The sequence below is a fragment of the Rhamphochromis sp. 'chilingali' genome, assembly GCF_963969265.1.
Source record: "Rhamphochromis sp. 'chilingali' genome assembly, chromosome: 21".
Taxonomy (NCBI): domain Eukaryota; kingdom Metazoa; phylum Chordata; class Actinopteri; order Cichliformes; family Cichlidae; genus Rhamphochromis; species Rhamphochromis sp. 'chilingali'.
The window spans coordinates 18,750,926-18,770,027 of NC_137949.1; the positions used below are offsets into that span (position 1 = coordinate 18,750,926).

Consider the following 19,102-nt stretch of genomic DNA (forward strand, 5'->3'; position numbering starts at 1 on the left):
TTGCAGATCCTTGTGATCATTTTGGTTTGCATTTATGCAATCTATCCCACTATGGGAACTTACTCTATGTAAATTTGGCCTTATAGTGACACAAACAGACTCTTGTTTGAGAGGACTACTGCTTGTTGAAAGAGTTATGGCTCTCTGTAATCCTTTTGATTATCAGGATGGCAGAAACACTTCCTCTTCCCTATCAAACTGGTTCAGCAGATTAGCTTCTGCTCTGCCTCATATTTAAGTTTCCTTTGATTTAAGTGAGTGTGTGGTCTCAGCGTTAGTGTGCAATGGCGACATGGAACCTATTGTAATGGGTGACGGGCACACACACACATACACACGCTTCCTGGGAACAGCAGAGACAGCTGACTGTTCTTTAGCCAGGATGTAGCATTAGTGACAAACAAGGAATGTTGTTAATCAGATTTAGAGCCATTTCCGAAAAGGAAGAACATGTTCCCCCTCCTCCTCCTTACTTATACTTTGATTTAGATTTCTTCATACCACTTCAAAAGAAAAAATAAGGATGTTTTCAACATTCATTAATCACGTGTTTATGTCCTGGCCATCATCAAGGGGAAATCTGATTTCAGGATGGTGTGGTCGTCAACTCTTTATTTACTGGATAAACTAGATTTTCATATTAATAGATTAACAACAGTAATCAGAACGCAGTTGCTCATGATGAATGAATCAGGACTATTTTTCCATTTATAACACATGTTAACAGTAAAGTCGCAGGTTTTCTTTGTTTTGGTTCTTAGGCGGAGGCAGAAACTTCATCTGCCTGCAAAGGTTATTGGATTCAGTGTTTGTATTTAAGTTGCTTTCAGTCTTTACCTCATTGCTCTGCAGCTTTTCTACAAGAAAAATTTCCAAAACTAAAGGAAACAAAGGGGGAGGTGCTACAGTTTAAAGGGGAACAATTATGATTAATTTGAACTCCATATTTTTTTATTCTTGGACTCTCCAGAATAACTTTTGTTTTAGTTCTTTTCCAGTTGGGTTTCATTTAGGAAACCAGTTGGTGATTCTTGGCAACTATGTGTATGTAACCAGCAGCAATTACTTTGAAAAAGTAATTAATTATAGTTACTAGTTACTTCTTCAAAAAAGTAACTGAGTTAGTAACTGAGTTACAAGATTCTAAAAGTAAGTAATTACTTGAAAAGTAACTATTGCGTTACTTTAAAAAAAAATGTTTAACCATGGGGTCCAGGGTATAATTGGCCATTTTTAACTACTTTTGATTTATTTGACCTCTACATTTCACATTTAAAAACTATTTATTTGCCTTGTTTGGTGTCATCCTTTTCAGCACAACCTCACGTGTCAGAATTTACAGTCATGTTTTCATTTTGACATACTGTATTAACACAATTGATCTAAAATCAGACAAAAAACATAAAATCCGAGTAGAAAAAGTTATATTTTTTACTGTAACAACCACAAACATGTTTATTGAATCATATTTCATAACTTTAAATGCAAATAAAAATTGTCAATTTTAAAATCATACGCACAAGTTTTGCAAACAACAAAGTTATTTGCAGCCATTTACCTTTTACCCTTTTTTTTTTAACCATTTCAAACTATTTACAGAACAATCAGCTGTTCTGCATTCAATAAGATGCCACACAAATTATTTGTGCCACTCCAGAAAAGGTGTATCACTCCTTTTTCTACCTGGAGACAGCAGTCACATCATTGTTCTGACACACAACACAAAACTATCCACAACACTACACAATAATTACACAAGACAACACATTAACTACACACTCCAAACACACTAAACGTGACAAATCTCTCACATGTCAAAACTCCCTCTCTCTCTTTTTCTGCTCTCTTTCTCTCACCGTCACTCCTCAAACTTCCCCCTCTTCCTAAACAGCCAAAAGTCATATTGCCATATCATTTTTGATTGGTCAACATGGTGCACTTTTACACCAACACGAAAGGGCTGTTTCTTGTTTTTTGGGTTTTTTTGGTCATAAGCAGAGAGTGCTTGCTAGCTCTGTCCTTAGACAGTAAACGTGACGAAACTATTGAGGAAAAACGCCGCATATATATTGTTTATCATGACTCTGGTTTTACATGGCCTATCAGGACAATTTAAAAACTGGTATATATCACCTTGTTGCTTTGTCATCTTAAAGTGGTCATGTCATTGGCTTACCACGACTACTTTATTCTTCCTCAGTCAAACAGCAGCAGTCATGCGATTGTTTTGCCCCCTTAGCTCCAGGTGTTGTGCCAAAAAGTGATCGTCGGGCAGAAAGTGATTGCTGTCCGCGGGAGCGCGCGCAGCTGCTTAAAGCTGTAGCGCCCAGATTACTTACAGCTACTTCCATGCAACTGATATAAGATGTGGTAAGCTAAAGACAGCTTCAACCGTCTGTTTGTTGAAAAATAGTAAAGCAACCGCACCGAATTTTCTTGTCACTAACAGTAATGGCATTGTAACGATAGAAATAGTAATTAGTTAGATTACTTGCTACTGAAAAAAGTAACGCCGTTACTTGTAACGCCATTATTCCCATCACTGGTAACCGGTTGGCGAGTGGTTGCTGAAGGTCGCAAAGAAGGTGCAAAACCCACTTTGTGATTACTTTGGTCACCACAGTAGCCTTTTATTTGAATGGAAGATGCCCACCTGTATGCAAACACTTGCAAAGGAATAGTCAAGCAGTAATAAAACTTAAAGTTAAGTGTATCAAACTTAAGTGTGATAGAAAACCAGGAACTGAGCACGTTCACCTTCAGTCATCAATGTCTGCTAACAACCAAATATAAGGAGGTTTTCTGTGCTACTACGTTCACTTTGCAACTTCTAGCAACTGTTGCCAGCTCGTCAAGGAATACACATTTTTCACTAGTGACAGGTGGTTGCCAGATTGTCGCTGTAGGCCTGTGTGAAGGGTGGCTTTACCTTTAAGGAAACTTGCTTCAGATTGACTACTCTGGATGTATGTGGGTTATGTCCACTCTTATTGACATCATACAGTTTTATCAGCAGAAAAAATAAATTCAGGTGTTTTAACCTCCTAGGACCTGGTGTCCACGTATGGGGACATCACATTTTGGGTTGTCTAGACCACAATACTAAATTTTGCTCTTTTAAATGGCTTTCAAATGAGCCATATTGATCAAAGTGGCACAATTGTTGTTTCTCATTTTGTTTTTGTACCCAGGAAAAATGCTGCTGTGTTCAGACACCAAATAAAGAGTTATGTACATCATTACTCAATAGTAATGTACAATTGAGTACAAAATTGTAACCAAATAAAATAGCAAAGAGAAATTAAAAATGCATGCCATGAAAGAGTTCGGGTCTTAGGAGGTTAACCACAAGGAAACGTTACTGACCCCATTGTATGAAACTCTGGCCTTGCTGAATATGAAGATCCACTACAATAACAGGGCATATAATAGTTCATGCCCAGTCATTTCTTCCTGCTGTGGATGGCTCACAGACCTTATGCCTCCTGTGTGAAAATTGTCCACCTTCTTTAAAAGCTTCCACATCAAAAAAGTGGGAAAGAAAATTTAAAATGCTAAAGTTGTGTCTCGAGCTTTTTTATTTAGTCAGCTGGTTCTCCTTTCTCAATACAGAGTTAAGTTAAAAAGAATGATGTAGCTTTTAATACATTCCTTTTTTTTTCTACACTTTTTTTTTAAACACTGTGTGTTAATTCAAACAGCATGACAGATGGCATTCACTTTATAGATTTCCTGAAAACTAAATGCTAATTATCGGACAAAAGTGATTACCTCTGCCCGTTAAAAGCCCACAACCGTACACAATTAGCTCTGTCTTTGGTGGACAACTTTCATTGGCTTGTTACCTCTGTGGTTGGCTCACTTTCATCCTCCTTTTCCTCCATTTGACTAATCCACTTATTTCCCAGTGAGGGAATGCCAAAACACCTGATGATTAATGACACAGGGATGCATTAGATAGCCATGCATGTATGTCTTTATATATGCGTTGGTGTTGTATTGTTTGTTGTTGTTGTTGTTGTTATGCCCGGAGGCTATAATGAGCCCATCACACGTTAGCGTGAAGCTGGCACACAGATCTCCCTCTCGCTGTTTTGCGCTCACACACGTGCACCGATGCGGACCAGGCTGTAATGAATCCATCTGTGCACGCAAAAGCCTTTTCTGTAGAAGCAGTGATGTCATTCATGTTAAGGTGCATGGTGCTGTTAGTTAATCTGATTTAAACATCTCTTATGCTATCAGGGTAAGAGCTGAGGTCATCCCTTGTTTAAAAAAAGAGGCCGTGGGCTTTTCCAAGTAAAGAGTTTGGATTATTGACTACTGTGTGTTTCAATCAGAGAAAAAGAATCAGTGAAGCTGGCGAAATTTGGACCACTGTGCTGTATAATTGCAACCATATTGGAGCCTGTATTTGTATTATGCTGGCTCAAGTTCTACACAGACTAAACAGCCAAACATCCAAAATATGCTTTCTGTGCATGATTGCAACATATTTATGTTCGCAAGTATTAATAACCAAGGCAGCTTTGACAGCGACATAACCAGCGTATCACCTTCTGTTCTGTGATGGAGTAAATGGCTCTCCAAAAACAGCTCTGGAAAATATCATCTCTAATTAACATCAGGAAATTTTCTGGAAAACACATAAGAAAGCTGATGTCAATGATGCCTAATCACAGTGAAATGTCTTTAAAAATGTCAGCACTACAAATTTTCTGCAGACCGTTGGCAGTAAAAATTTCAAAGCACGCACGAGTATTGGACCGGTATGCTATATTTTCAATGGACCGGTATGCTATATTTCTCAGTTTGAACAGTAACACCATTACAGGCAGTGACTTCCAAGTGTAACATCGGGCTCAAGTACAACGTCTTGCTTACTGGAACGCCTGGCTGCAGGTTTGAAACTTTATCTCTCTTGGCAGCTCATGAAGGGTGTTAAACAAATACAAAAAAGCTGAATTTTTATGCAATCTTCCACATAAACACCACAAGTCATTGTTTCAGTAGGTATTAAAAATATACCACAGCTGATAATGATGAACCAAGCAGCCATACCAGTAAGTTCGCTAGTTAAACATTAGCTCCTCAAGTCATGCAGAAGTCGGTTTTCAAAGATAAACTATTTCGTTTAGATTTTTAACCTCTTTTCCTTTAAAAACAAGCACTCAGCTTTTTGTTGTTGTTTGTTGAACTTGAATAGTTTAATTTTTTTTTAAATAATGTGAACATATTCTGCTTTGACTGCCTTCATATCTTATCTTACTAGATGTTGTCTATTGTTTTTTTTTCCTTTTACTGAAGTGGAACCACATGATAAGCACATATTTAGAAAGATAATGACCCTGCAAAAATAAATTATTCTGTCACCGAATAAAATCCCAAAAACTGGACTGAAAAATAATCTCTCTAATTAATATCAGGAAATATATAAAGACATATAAACATGTATTTATGAATGAAAATCTGTGCAAATTAACACATATTTAGGAAATAGTGTATTTAAAAACAACTTTGTCATGCAAGAAATAATTCTCTTAATGTAAGTAATTAGATGGGAAGTTTCATGGTGCTATCTATGAGTTAATATTTTCCTCTGAGAGGGTTTGCAATACTTGGGAGATAGTACTGTGAAAAACAACAAAAACAAAAAAGTCTTGTCCTCAGGTCACTAATCAGTGCAGCTTGGTCTGATAAGTTACAAAAAGATGAAACAATACGAGAAACAATATGTAGAGAAAGAAGTGAAGTTTAAGATCTGTGAAACTTCCTGTCCAGCTGCTTCCAGCCATAACACCACAAATTTCTGGATGCAACTGTTGAAAGCTGGGTTATATTTGGGTAATGCAGGCGCCAGTTTATGACAAGGAAGACAAACCCAAGGAATTAAAAAGACAACATCTCTGTTTCTTTTTAGATCTTTTGTTTTTTAAACTGTTCACTTTGAGTCCAAAGATTTTGGTGGTGCACTCACTAAGGCACATACCATAACTGAGAATAAAAGCTATAAATAAAATACAGTAAGCACGCAGCTCATGTTGTGCTGTGCAGCTTTTACTTCATTTACGTCATCCCAGCTCTGATAAATCTGGGAAATAAATCAGCTAAGTTGCTGTTCAACAAAACTTCAGCAAGTCTGTTCCCCATTAAAGTATTACCTGATAAAGGTGAAAACGGGATCAACCGTTTATTTTGTGTTAACGCTTTTTTAATACTCCTAATCTGTCCAAAGAAATTAGTTCTACTAAATTAAAAACACTTATTGTAGATGTGATCTGCATATTAACTACCACCTTGGTTCTGTCTCACATAGCCAACTTTTTACTCTTTATAAAAATGATCATTTTCTAATCATATTTTTCTTCTTTTTCCATTGCGGCGGGTTGGAGTGGAACAGACTAGCTGCCAGTGATGGTAAAAAAGACCATTTTGCTAATGCTGTAATGGTTGCACAATGGGGGTTGCATTTCACTTATTTTACGAGTGGTGGAGAGAGCGCTCGGGGATCTGTGTTATTCTGACTTCGATGCGTGTGTGAGCTTGTGTACTTCTGTGTGTTGGCGGAATGTGGCTTGTTAAATGTGAGAATGTCAATGCTCATTGTTTCCCGGTCAAGATATCAGTACCAAACCATCGTGTAACTCCCCTGGTGTTTTACCTCCAGCTAATCTTTCACCTCATCTCTTTGGTGGTCCATCAGGAAAAGCAGGATCTCGCATCTTCATAGTGTAACGAGATTTATAAAATATGCATTTCTTTTAGTTCTACTGTTTGGACATTAAAGAAAGTGCCTCTGAGTGGTTGTTAAAGTTACGTTATTTCACTCCATTATGTTGTTTGGGAATGTGGCTCTATAAATCCTTTAGTGTTGCCTGTTACACTATAATGTTTAGGTAATTAAGATTTATGTAATTAATGTTACTTTGACTTATGCTTGTTCCTTAACAGCTCCAGTTATATGTTAGCCTGTTTAATGTAGATGTGTTTGTTTGGCTGTGATTATGGAGTGTCAGCCATTACGGGCCTAACAGTTGGGGCTGTTTCTCCTCAGGAGATAATGCCAGGTCCTGTCAGCCTAATTTATACTGTATCAGCTGATCACTGTCACATAGTCCTGGGTCAGGGAGTGACTGAAAATAACTCTAATTGTTTTTTAACTTCTTCAGGCTGTGTGATGGGTGGGGTTTATCACTTCAGGTCAGCCCAGATAATAGTCAAGATAAGATAAGATAAGATAAGATAAGATAGAACTTTATTAATCCCTCGGGTGGGTTCCTCTGGGAAATTCGATTTCCAAAAAAGCACAGCACCGACAGAAGTTACAGAGTTATATATACACACATATATATAAATACAGAGACAATATAAATAAAATATACGAAGGGGATAAATAGAATAAATAGGAATAAAAATAAAAATACAAGTGAATTGCACATTTCAAGTATTGAGTCTATTGCACCGTTGACTATTTACAAAAGTATTGCACAAAAGGTATTGCACAGTGAGGTGAAGAGGCACTACAGCTTAGTTGTTCCCTCCTTTGTCCTCCTGTTTCCCCTCCCTCTCCCCTCCAGAGAGGAGTTAAACAGTCTGATGGTGTGTGGGACAAAGGAGTTTTTAAGTCTGTTAGTTCTTGTCTTTGGGAGAAGCAACCTGTCACTGAACAGACTCTTCTGGTTGTTAATGGCCGTGTGCAGAGGATGCCTGGCATTGTCCATAATGTCCATCAGTTTCTTTAATGTCCTTTTCTCTGCCACTGTCACCAGAGTGTCCAGCTTCATGCCGACCACAGAGCTAGCCCTCCTGATCAGTTTCTCCAGCCTGGATGAGTCCTTCTTTGCTGTGCTGCTCCCCCAGCACACCACAGCATAGTCAGTAAGCCAGAGAGTAAAGGAAAGATTAAGAAGGCAGAAATTTTGTCTAGTGCTAAAGTAAAGAAGTAAGTAACATTAACTGCTTTTTTCGCAGTATTTAAATGTGGAGCACATTCACATTGTTTATAGTGAGACAAATGTGGAGGAATCAAAATCAGAGCCGCTGCAGAGTGTCCTTAAGACGCAGTTTGAGATGTTACTGTGAAAGAAAGCAGAGTATTCAGATTAGATTGGAAAGAGTTTAGCATGCTACAGACTACTTGATCTTCTTTCCAAAGGGTTTGACTCATCATTCTCTGTTAAGCTAGATATTTTTCAGGTGGTTGTTTTAATTTGCAGTAGTGCAGAAATGAGCTGAACCTCATTTCTTTATATTTTGTTTCCAAGGAGCCAGACACTTTTGGACATTGGCTGCTTTTTCAGCCAGTCCAGTCCATTTTCAGAGGAATGTATTTTGAGTTTGTTAAGCCACTTACAAACTGACCTGTGAATCATTCAAGCATAAAAAAGGCACAGATTTTATGGTGTGAACCAGTGTCAGCGTGACTATGATCCCAAACACACTGACAGTGCAGTAAAAGTATACCTTGGAACAGTTGAAGTGAAGGATTGACTTTTCCAGGGCCCAGAACTCAACTTCTTGACAGAATGTAAGAAAAGGTAGCCAGCATTCAAAGAAGAGTTTTGAAATGTCCTTCAAAAAGCCTGAAGAACTATTCCTGAACACTGTGTAAAAGGAAATGAGGCTTGTTAGAGTTGTTCAATGTCTGTTTTTATACAGATTTATTGAAACAGTTTGCACGTTTCAGTAAACCTTTGCACCTATTTCTGATTTTCCTAGCAAAAAAAAAAAAAAAAAAAAAAAAAAAAAAAAAAAAAATATATATATATATATATATATATATATATATATATATATATATATAAAAATAAGATTTGGGTCAAGATTTTGTTTTGCACAGCCCTCTTGAACATTTCTTTACCAAATATAGTTATGCGTTTCAGGGTTCTGTGAAACAGTAATTAATATTAATTTAAAAGGAAACAAAGTACAAAACTTATCAAAAGGATTTCATCAGTAACGAGTCAGCTGCTGGCTGAGGCTTCGTGGCGCAGAGACAAGAGAGTGGTATCAATCATTTCAAGTCACTCTGACAAGTTAACTGATGATGTTTCCTTTGAGTCCCAGTGTTTGCAGGCCTGTTCTGGTGCATCCAGTAGATGCTTGATCAGATCGGTATGCGGGGAGTTTTTAAAGTTAGTGAATGTCTGGACTAATGGTTTCCGAGCAGGACTTTACACTGCATCGGGACCATTACCTGTCAGCTATTTAAATGTTTGGCCTGATCGGTGCTGTTACATACCTTATGTTAACTTTCCAGGAATATATTTCACAAACTACTTAACAGGTTACTGTGAAGACACCGCTGTGATGCAGATAAAGCTCTAAGAGAGAAAGAACACATCACAACATTGCTCTCTGTGATGTGCTTTTAGTTTATCTTAGAATTTCAAGAGTACTACTTGAAACATACAGAACAATAACTCACACTTGATAAATTTATATGCTGTCACATTGAAAGCTAAACAATGGGTAAAATGTTCCAGTGACTGCTTGAGTAATGCTTTCCTACCCTTTTAAAGTACTTTATTAAAAAAAATCTTCCATTTATTAAAAGTACTCTCAACTATAAATTGGGAAACTTTTCATGATCTCCTTGAGTGTCTGTTTCACCTTTACCAGAGGCGAGTGTTTGGGTGGGACGGTATGAGTAAGAACTGTGGGAGACATGGTAGAAGTGTTTATTTCCACCTACCAGACAATGCTGTCCCAATGCTTTATTATGACAGTGGAGGTAGAGTAAGTTTGTGAGTCAGTGAAGGGGAGGACAGGTCAGTCTGTGGGCAGAGGCCGGACTCTTTGGCTCATAACCTGGAGAAGAAGTCGGATAGAGCTAAATCACTTTTTTAAAATGGTTTGTTTTGGATGGTGATGTACCAGTTTAACAGTTCACCACACAGACAAACTGCTTTCCATCCACAGTCGTTTGGCTCAGGCTAGTTGACTATTTTTAATCATTTCTCCTGTGGAAGAAACAAGTAACTGCTCTCTCCTCTGCTAATGCTTAAAAAGAAAGTTGACATGGTCGCTCTCTACCTGGATAATGAATAATAGTCATATGTCTGGTTAGCCTGGAAATAAAACGTGATATAATGCAGATACATGCTTTTTTCCAATTACTGAATAATTGCTGTCCTTGACCAAAGCCAAGAGGAAGACACGCAAGTTAAAACTTGGAATGATGTGCCACGTTTTTCTCCCTGTCTGCACGCTCTCCTAAAGAGGTACGTCATGATTTAGTTTCACTCTGCACTATCTGACAAGAGCTTCTCTGTGACGGTTCAGTGCCAAGCCTGGAATCAGGTTAAACTCTCTGCCTTGTTTTAGGGGTATTTTTACAGCATGGCAATCTGTATTTGTGTCTCGCCGAAGTAGTAATCCCTTTGTTTAAATTTTACTTTACCTTGTTGTATTAAGGTTCTTCTATATGGGAAGAATCAACATTAAACTTAACATTTCTGCCTTTGTTCAGACGTTCAATACAAGACAATGTTTTTGAGGGGTTAAATCTGTTACCTTCCAGTTTCAGGACATTTACTTTGGCTTCTGATTTATCTAGCTAATAATGTCGAGTATCTTTTTATATTTCAAGAAAAATCCAATTATCTTTGCAGATAATGAAGTATCTAAATGTAGGATTATTTCCATGATAGTAAGTCTAAAAAATGTCCAAACAATCTAATTAATGTCACATTTAGTAATAAAAGGTGATTTTTTTGTGCACCGTTACATATTTTGCAGTGAAGTAAAATGATTGTAAAAGAAAAAAAAAGCCAGAAAAACTCAATAGTCGTCACTATTATAAATAAAAAAAAGAGCCATGTAGTCTTGAAACTAGTTCATTTGCATTGGATACTGGTGATATTAAATCACCACTTGGCAGATAATTTGCTTTTTGAATTTGGGACTCAGTTTTGGATTCAAATGTTGAGATTTAAAAAATTAATGTTTTTGACTGTCACAGCTGTCAGCGCTGGCAACGATCGTTTGGTATTTGTAAAGTAAAAAACCCACAGAGACTGCAAATGGATGATTTTCTGACCTGCGTCTCATTTTACTCACCGCGTTTTGGCTTTGTGCTGCAGGTTATAACAAGTTAAAATCCCGTTTTCTCTCCAGGTCACTAAAAAGAATGAAATATCAGCCAGAATATGACAAAGAATATAAAATTCAAGTAGCAAGAGTATTTTGCCACTGTGGCTGAAGTGATGCTTCAGGTTTTACCAGCATGTGTCAAGGGATGCCTATTTTTTGGTTCGAGCCCCGGACAGTCTCGGTCGTTGTGTCCGTGGGCAAGACACTTCACCCGTTGCCTACTGGTGGTGGTCAGAGGGCACGGTGGCGCCAGTGTCCGGCAGCCTCGCCTCTGTCAGTGCGCCCCAGGGTGGCTGTGGCTACAATGTAGCTTGCCATCACCAGTGTGTGAATGTGTGTGTGAATGGGTGGATGACTGGTTGTGTAAAACGCTTTGGGGTCCTTTGGGACTAGTAAAGCGCTATATAAATACAGGTCATCTAGAATAGATTAAGGTTAAGGTATACATAAGTCAAAATTCCTAGGAAGCTGTTGTCAATAGAAAATATTTCAAGTCTGATTGTACTGGCAGTTTCTTGTTTTTTTAAAGGCAGAATAAACAGAAAGTTACAGACTTCAGAGATGATGATTGTGTTGGGTTCTCACTCCTTGATAACAAGAGTAACACTAATTCAAAGCCACAGAGGAGTTTAGAGTATGTTTGATGAAAACGTCTGGTGTGTATATGAGATCCAGTTGTCTACCAGCTCATTCATGACATCAGAAATTTGGCCTAGTTACAATGTACCCTTTGCTCATGTCTTTCTGATTAGACGTTCAGAGAAAATCTGTCTCCAAGCAACATTTTTTAATGTTTTTCAAAATAATAAAAAAAAAAAAACGTTTTGAAGTTGGAGGCTGGGGCCAGGAGGGGGTGGGGGGGAGGTTACAATGAGAGAAGCATGAAAGCTCAATGTAGATCACTTCGCAAATGGCCTCAGATTGTCTGATATGAGTTGGCAAGTGAAGGTTGGAAAACTGTGTCCTTTTTTTGGTAAAGTACCTGCTCTTGATGCTCTGTTGGATTCAACTAGATCTCTTCTAGTCACTTTTGAGACCTTGGGTATGAAACACATTTGATAAAAGTTTTAATCTGCAGGATATTTTTATTTTCTTTTTGTTTTTTTTTTACCTTTTATAAAACACATGTTTAGAATAAAAAAAAGCATAATCATCACTAGCGAGATGACACAGTTGCTTCTTGTGTTTTCATGTTGGAATACTGAAAATAATTTCAACAAGAGTTGGCTCAGGTACACAACTGGGACACTTCTCATAGCAGAGGACTCTGTTGCTGCTCAGTACACACCTACTCTCTCCACTCACTAACACAAAACTCCATCTTTCTGGCAAAGTTTGTACTCCCTGAAATCCTTTAGAGCTTAAATATATCTGAGGCAGCTGTAATGCCAAGGACCATTACTGCTGTCAGAAAGAAGGCCGTGTTCCAACAGTACAGTATAATTGATTCACTAATAGATCATGAGTGATCTTGGGAGAGGGGAAGAATAATTCCTATTGGAGAGTGTGGTTTGGCTACTTTGAAACTTAATCAAGGTTGAACCTGTCTTCAGCCAAAGATCAATTACATAAATTAGCCTCTAGGTCAAGCTTCAGTGCAAAACAATCTTGTCATGTCGGCTTAAAAAAGAAAAGAAAAAAGAAGCAAGGCAGCAGCTGACAAGTGTTTGAGAAAACAGAAATGTTTTGAGCAAAATAGGCAAGTGACCTGTGAGTCCAATTTGTACGTTAGTTTGGCATAACCTCAGATTCAGCTGAATGCTGCCTTTGTTCAGACATAGGGGAGCTAGAAAGAGAAGACGCCAAAAAGTAAGAACAAACCAATTTTTCAAGGGATGACAAAAAAGTTCCAAAGTCCCTAATCTCAAAATGTGTCTGTCCCATTATATAAAATCTGAAGTGAGTTAAATGTGTATTGCACCAGTGTTATGTTAACATGTTGCTGTATTTGTTGTTGCAGTGGCTGATTGGAGACAGAGACAGGGACTGTGGGATCACCTGCTCACGGACGGGGAAGCCGGTGTGTGGTTCAGACGGGCGGAGCTATGACAGCAACTGTGAATTGCAGAAGGCGCGCTGCAAAGATAAGACACTCACATTAGCACACAGAGGCCGGTGTCGAGGTGAGAGCTAAACTCTGGTCAACTCTGTGCAGATACACGGAGCTATTTTCAGGGTGCATTCAAGAAAATTGAGATGTAGGATTTATCTGTTTTTTTTATAAATGTAAAAAGTGATGATGTTTACATGAATGTTTTCCTGATGTCTGTGTTTACACAATCCATTTCTCACACATAACAGTCCACAGCTATCAGTAAAAGTCATACATGCATTTACATACATCAACGGGCACACAACAGGTACAATAATAAGTCAGACACAGCACTAATGAGAGGTGTTGGGATGAAGGTTGGTTGCAAAGCAGCTTGCAGGTGCATAGCAACTTTAGGTTGGATAAAAAAACTGACTCTGTACTAAGATTAGCTGACCTGTGGGATTGCAGTTGAGGTTAACTTGGCCTACCTATACTGATGCTTTGCTCATTTTCTGAATCTGTATCTAGGGCTGGAGAGGAAATGGATCAAAAAGAAAATCACCCTAAAAACACATGGTGTACTATAGCATTGCCATGGTAGATAGTTTGCATTGGTCTGAAATGTCAAAACAATACAGCTGGATTTGTACTTTTAGATTTTTGATACTTTGAAATATTCTAATAGATTTTAATTTAGTTTAAGTTTATTTAAGTTTTCCTTGTCACACCTGTTGCTAATTAAGGTGCACAGAGATTTTGTATTGTACTCGACTCTAAATAGTACCTGAAAGAGTACAAAAAAGAGCATCAACAGCCAAAACCACACAGACTCTGTGACCTTTTTGTCATTCAGGTAAAAACTGGGTGTTGCCAGTGGCTCTAACACCAACTGCTATATCTGAAGGGAGAGACGTGGAGCTCAAAGGTAAGAACTGTGACACCTTAAACACCGCACACAACCTAAAATGCAGTTTTAGAATTCATCATAACCTAATATGGCCACTGAAAAAGCAATAAAATAAAAATGAAAAAAGCAATAAAATTAATTTATTAGAATCTTAAATAGCATATTTAAGTAACTGCAGCCTGTGGCCACAACTCAAAGTCTGGGAAAAGTGGAACTAAATGAGAAGATGTCTTTAATTTTCTGCCTCTGTGTAGCTATGTAAGTTTTTACAGACCAGGCTCACACACTTCCTCAGTTTCTGGATGCCAGCCACCCAGCAACGGCAGAGATTGATAGGTCTAAAGTCAAGATTGGAACCGGGCATCGTAGCCCCCTTTTTTCCAGACCCCCTTCTATCCATTAGAAAAACAGCAGTACGACTAAATCCATTTTTGGAGTGAATCTGACTCCCTTTGTGTGGTAATATGTGGCTTTGTTTCATAATACCAGTGTTGTGCCAAGGGAAGGAAAGCTGGGCAAAGCTCACGCAGTCTTTGCAGATGCAGCAGGCCTGTTCTGTTGTAATGAAAATGCTGCTTTATTTAGGCAGGCAGTTTGTGAACCAATCCTTGTTTACAACGACAAAGCCAGGCAAAGTCTCGTTGAAATGTGCGTGAGATTCAGATTAAACACAACAGATTAATTTGAATACGAGGCTTAAATTGCTAACAAGTATAACAAACAACCGCAAACAACAACAAGCACAAAGCTGTGGCTGATTCAACCGGCAGACCTGCTTATTCATTATTTAGCTTTAAAATCAACACATTATGCATCATTCAAAGTCTCTCAAAGGGAGATTTGTCTGTGTCCATACACTGTGTTTCGGCTTTGTTACAGCTAACAAGCACGAGACGACAACCTGCAAACGACTGCTGGGCTCGACATTCTTTTTACATTTACATAAATCAGACGTATTCAGGTTGGATTTTGGGGTTGCTTTTATGTCTCACTACAATATTCTATCTGCATTTTCTCTACAATACAAGTCTCATTTATAAATTCATGCATTGCTGTCCTCCTCAGTGACATCACCACCCTATTTTGGCCCTGTCAGTCTTTTATGCTTAAAGGAGACATCATGTCTGTCTCTACTCAGGTCCAGAGATGACTTTTTCAAACTTTTATTTATCCAGGAAAAATATTTGTTAAAAGTGGAGGACCGTGGTCGACTGGTCAGCTCCCTGGTGTGACTGTGTATACATGAACGGTTGAACATGAACTCATGTCCACAGGATTTTTGAGTGCAATAAAAACAGTAGTCGCTGACGGGAGTTTGAACCAGTGAACAGCTGGTGTGAAGCCCACTTCATTCTCTGACCTTTAAAGCCACCTCCATCTCTGTGCCTCGAGAGCAGGGCAAGCTCATCGGTGCTGCACGAACAGTTTCCACTGACATTTCCAAATATCCATGTAGAGTACATGACGCACTCCTCAGCACTAACAATGAAGTATCCATAGCCTACATCTGGCACTAGCAGTGGTCAGTGTTGAGGAATGTGTTGTTTTAGTATTTTTGAAGACTGTTAAAAAGTCTCTGCCTCCTCTAGAGTTGAGCTACCTGCAGGTTTATTATGGTTGGAGCTTTTTTTTTCAGATTTGTGAAAAACCACACGCTGAAAGTTTGATTAAGTGTTTTAAGGGTCAGATTAAAAATCAAAACTGAGAAGAAAGTAATAAAATTATGTTTGTTTTCCCATCCTGTCAAAACATGCCCTTGAGCAAGGCACAGCAGTAAACTGTGTCTGTATTTACAGGTGTGAGCAGAGTGTTACTGGCACAGAACATGTGTCTTCACTACATAAAAACAGTGCTGGAGGTTTGTATGCAGTGTTTGAGAACAGAAGGTCCTTTCAATATGTTTCAGATGCAGGACAGTCCAAGTGTCGTGTTGAGAGGAACCAGGCTCTGGAGCAAGCCAGAAGACCTCAGTCTTCAGAGTCCATGTTCATCCCAGAATGCAATGAAGATGGAACATTTGCCCAGGTCCGTATCCAATCATCCGTGGCTTTTTCCTTCCCTTTTAAATCTTTCACGCTTCATCTTTCTCTTTCCATTAGTCTCATGTGTACCCCCCCTCTTCAGATCACCCCAAAATTGAGCTTTTTCTTCACTGACAGAAAAGTCCACCCCCTGTTCTTTATTTACACTCTCATGTGTTTTACATCTTCCATGTGTCTTGCCTCTGCAGGTCCAGTGCCATACTCTGACCGGTTACTGCTGGTGTGTTACCAGTGATGGCAAGCCAGTGAGTGGCTCCTCTGTGCACAACAGGACCCCAGTGTGTTCAGGTACTAAATAGGGGGGAATCAAGTTGGTAACCTGTTGATGAGGAGCTTTTCCAAATCATCTTAAAACATCTGTTGTATTACCGCACATACGAGTGATGGTTAATTATTTGTGTTACCTGAACAGCTCTACTTCGGAGTATTTTTAACAGTCTGCATGACCAAAGCATCCGAGTTGGTTGGATGTTTCCTGACAATTCCTTGTCGGTATGAAAAACAGAAAAATAAGCTTTTAGACATGATAGTGGTGGCTATGTTTGCTGGATCTTGCAGGCAAGCGTGCTTGGAAGCCAAGTCACTGGGTTTTGGGGCCAGTCAATCATTTTAGGAAGTGAACTAGTTTTCATAATTCAAAAAACATCTGGCAATAATTCTTTTTCAAAGGCTTTATATAATTTTAGGATACTACTGGACACAGAGTTAAACTTATAAATGATGTTCAGGAAGCCTGCCAGTCCTGATGGAGGATAAAGAGTGAACACAGCATTTGGATGACAGTTACAAAAGGTCTGTCTGTAAATGTCGAGCCATTCTATGGGCACATGTGTATTAAATGTCATGTGGCTTACAGCAGGTGCAAGGTCAACGAGAAGGCTAATGGCCATACATGCAGGGGCCTCTCGGCACTCAAACTCTCCCCCCACCTCTAAGTGCTCTCAGCAGGCTGGAGGAGAGAGAGCAAACGGGGCTCTGCACACTCATCCTGGATGGGAACACTTTATGATAATCACCATCATTTTCTCTCAGAAGATAATACACAGCGATCTTTGCCAGAGCTGGATTGCAAAGCCACTAGAGCATATGGTGCAAATTTTGTGTGGAAAGTGCGGTGAAAGTGGTCGCATGCCCCTCTGAAACTGCTCAGCAGACAAAGCACCCCCAACCAAACCTCCCCTTTTCTTTTTCTCTTCAGTTCCTTGATCGATCTCTATCTGCCTAATCTGCTGTGCTTTCTCTTTTCTGTCTCTCTAACTTGTGCCACATTTTTCTGTTTGATGCTTTGAAGAAAACTTCACAAATTGATCATACTTCCATCCACCCGTTACAACAATAAAACCTCACCTTACTGATTTTCCAATTTATGAAGGTATGCTATGACAAAGTAGCTCTAATTATAATTTTTTTTGCTCTATTGTTCTCTGCACCAGATGTGTTTTTTAATGGCGCATATACTTCATTTTTCAGTTCACCCTTCACAACAGAAAGTGACAGCAAATTAATTTGTGCAGCCACACAAAACATGTGATCCTGAAAGTTTTGTGACTTTTCTGTGTTTAACGCTGCAGAAAATTCTTGGTGCTTTTTTCCGTGAGGCTCTGTTTCCTCAAACATCATCACTTTGCAATGTTTGCAAAACATTTTTTACTTCACCCCTGTAAGCCAACTCAGGGAGAGACATTAGACTGAAATGAATTTATTTTGGTGCAAAAAATGAATTTGCTCCAAAACAGAGCTGCACCAAATCATATTTGCTTGTTCTGTTCCTTAACTTACAGGATTTGGAGCTTTACTGTTCATATATGACATAAATCTGTTCTGGATGATTGGTTTGACAAAATAAGCAATGTGAAGATGTCAGTTTGGATGATATCTTTAACTACGACATTCTGACAATCCAAAAATACAAAATACACTGATTGGCCATTTTGTTAGATATACAGTATACTCACATGGTAGCAATTCAGTGAATATAGGCGTGTAGTCATGGTCAAAATGACTGGCTGATGTTAAAAAGGAGCATCAGAATTAAGCAGAAAGGTGATTTTGTTTGTGCCAGATGGGCTAGTCTGAGGATTTCTGAAACTTCTGGCACAACCATCTCTTGGCTTTACAGGTAATAGTCTGAAAAAGAACAAATATCCACTTAGTGGCAATTCTCTAGGCCTTGTTGATGCCAGAGGTCAGAAGAGAATGACCAGACCGCTTCAAGCTGATAAGAAAGCAGTAATTCAGATAACCTGCTGTTACAGCAAAGGTATGCAGAAGAACATCTCTGAATGTACAACACCTTTAACCTTGAAGCAAATGTGCCACAGCAGCAGAAGCCCACACTCGGTGCAATTCCTGTCAGCCTGGAAAGATAGGAAACAGACTGTAATTCATACAGAAGATTGGAAAAGTGTTGCTTGATTTCTGCTTCGACATTTAGATAATAGGGTCAGAATTTGGTCTAAACAACATAAAAGAGTACTTCTTCCCTATTTGTGTAAGTGCTGGGGATATTTTGTTGGCTCACTTTAGGCCCCTTGGTACTAACTGGTACTTGGTACTAGAGCAGGGCGATATGGCCAAAAATATTTATCACGATATATATTTGAAAATTTGCGATAACGATATAACCAACGATATAATTGATGCGAGACAAAATACAACTCCACAACATTACTAGCGCAAAAAAACAATCTTCCATTTATTTTCACTTAAACAAGAAGCTGGTTTTTATGTACATTAAAGCTTTATAAAAATGTAACAGTGCAAATGCAAATTCCTTGCTGAAAGTTTAACCAAAAGGCATTTCCAGTAGAAATGGGCTGACACATCCTGAGCATAACCATGTATAATATCCACTGAAGTTAAAAAGAGGTGCTTTGCAACATTAAACTGCAGTGTGCAGTACGTATTTTTCGGACCATAAGGTGCACAGGATTATAAGGCACATTAAGCGAAACAAAGCAGTCAGATAAATCAAACTTTATTAAACTCCTTCTTCTTGCTTCCTCCACTTCTGTACCATTGATT

The 19,102-nt window shown here is 38.7% G+C and overlaps 1 protein-coding gene across 10 annotated transcripts in view; it reads left to right on the top strand.

The window, feature by feature from the left end:
- The window catches only part of smoc1 (SPARC related modular calcium binding 1), a 62,152-nt gene that overhangs the window by 9,533 nt on the left and 33,517 nt on the right, over nucleotides 1-19,102 (top strand). For all 10 annotated transcript variants that reach the window (XM_080870546.1, XM_080870540.1, XM_080870543.1 and 7 more), the window contains exons 2-5: nucleotides 13,055-13,217; nucleotides 13,983-14,054; nucleotides 15,943-16,061; nucleotides 16,267-16,366. In XM_080870546.1, coding sequence (XP_080726672.1) covers nucleotides 13,055-13,217; nucleotides 13,983-14,054; nucleotides 15,943-16,061; nucleotides 16,267-16,366 — 454 coding nt within the window. The remainder of the gene's footprint in view (nucleotides 1-13,054; nucleotides 13,218-13,982; nucleotides 14,055-15,942; nucleotides 16,062-16,266; nucleotides 16,367-19,102) is intronic.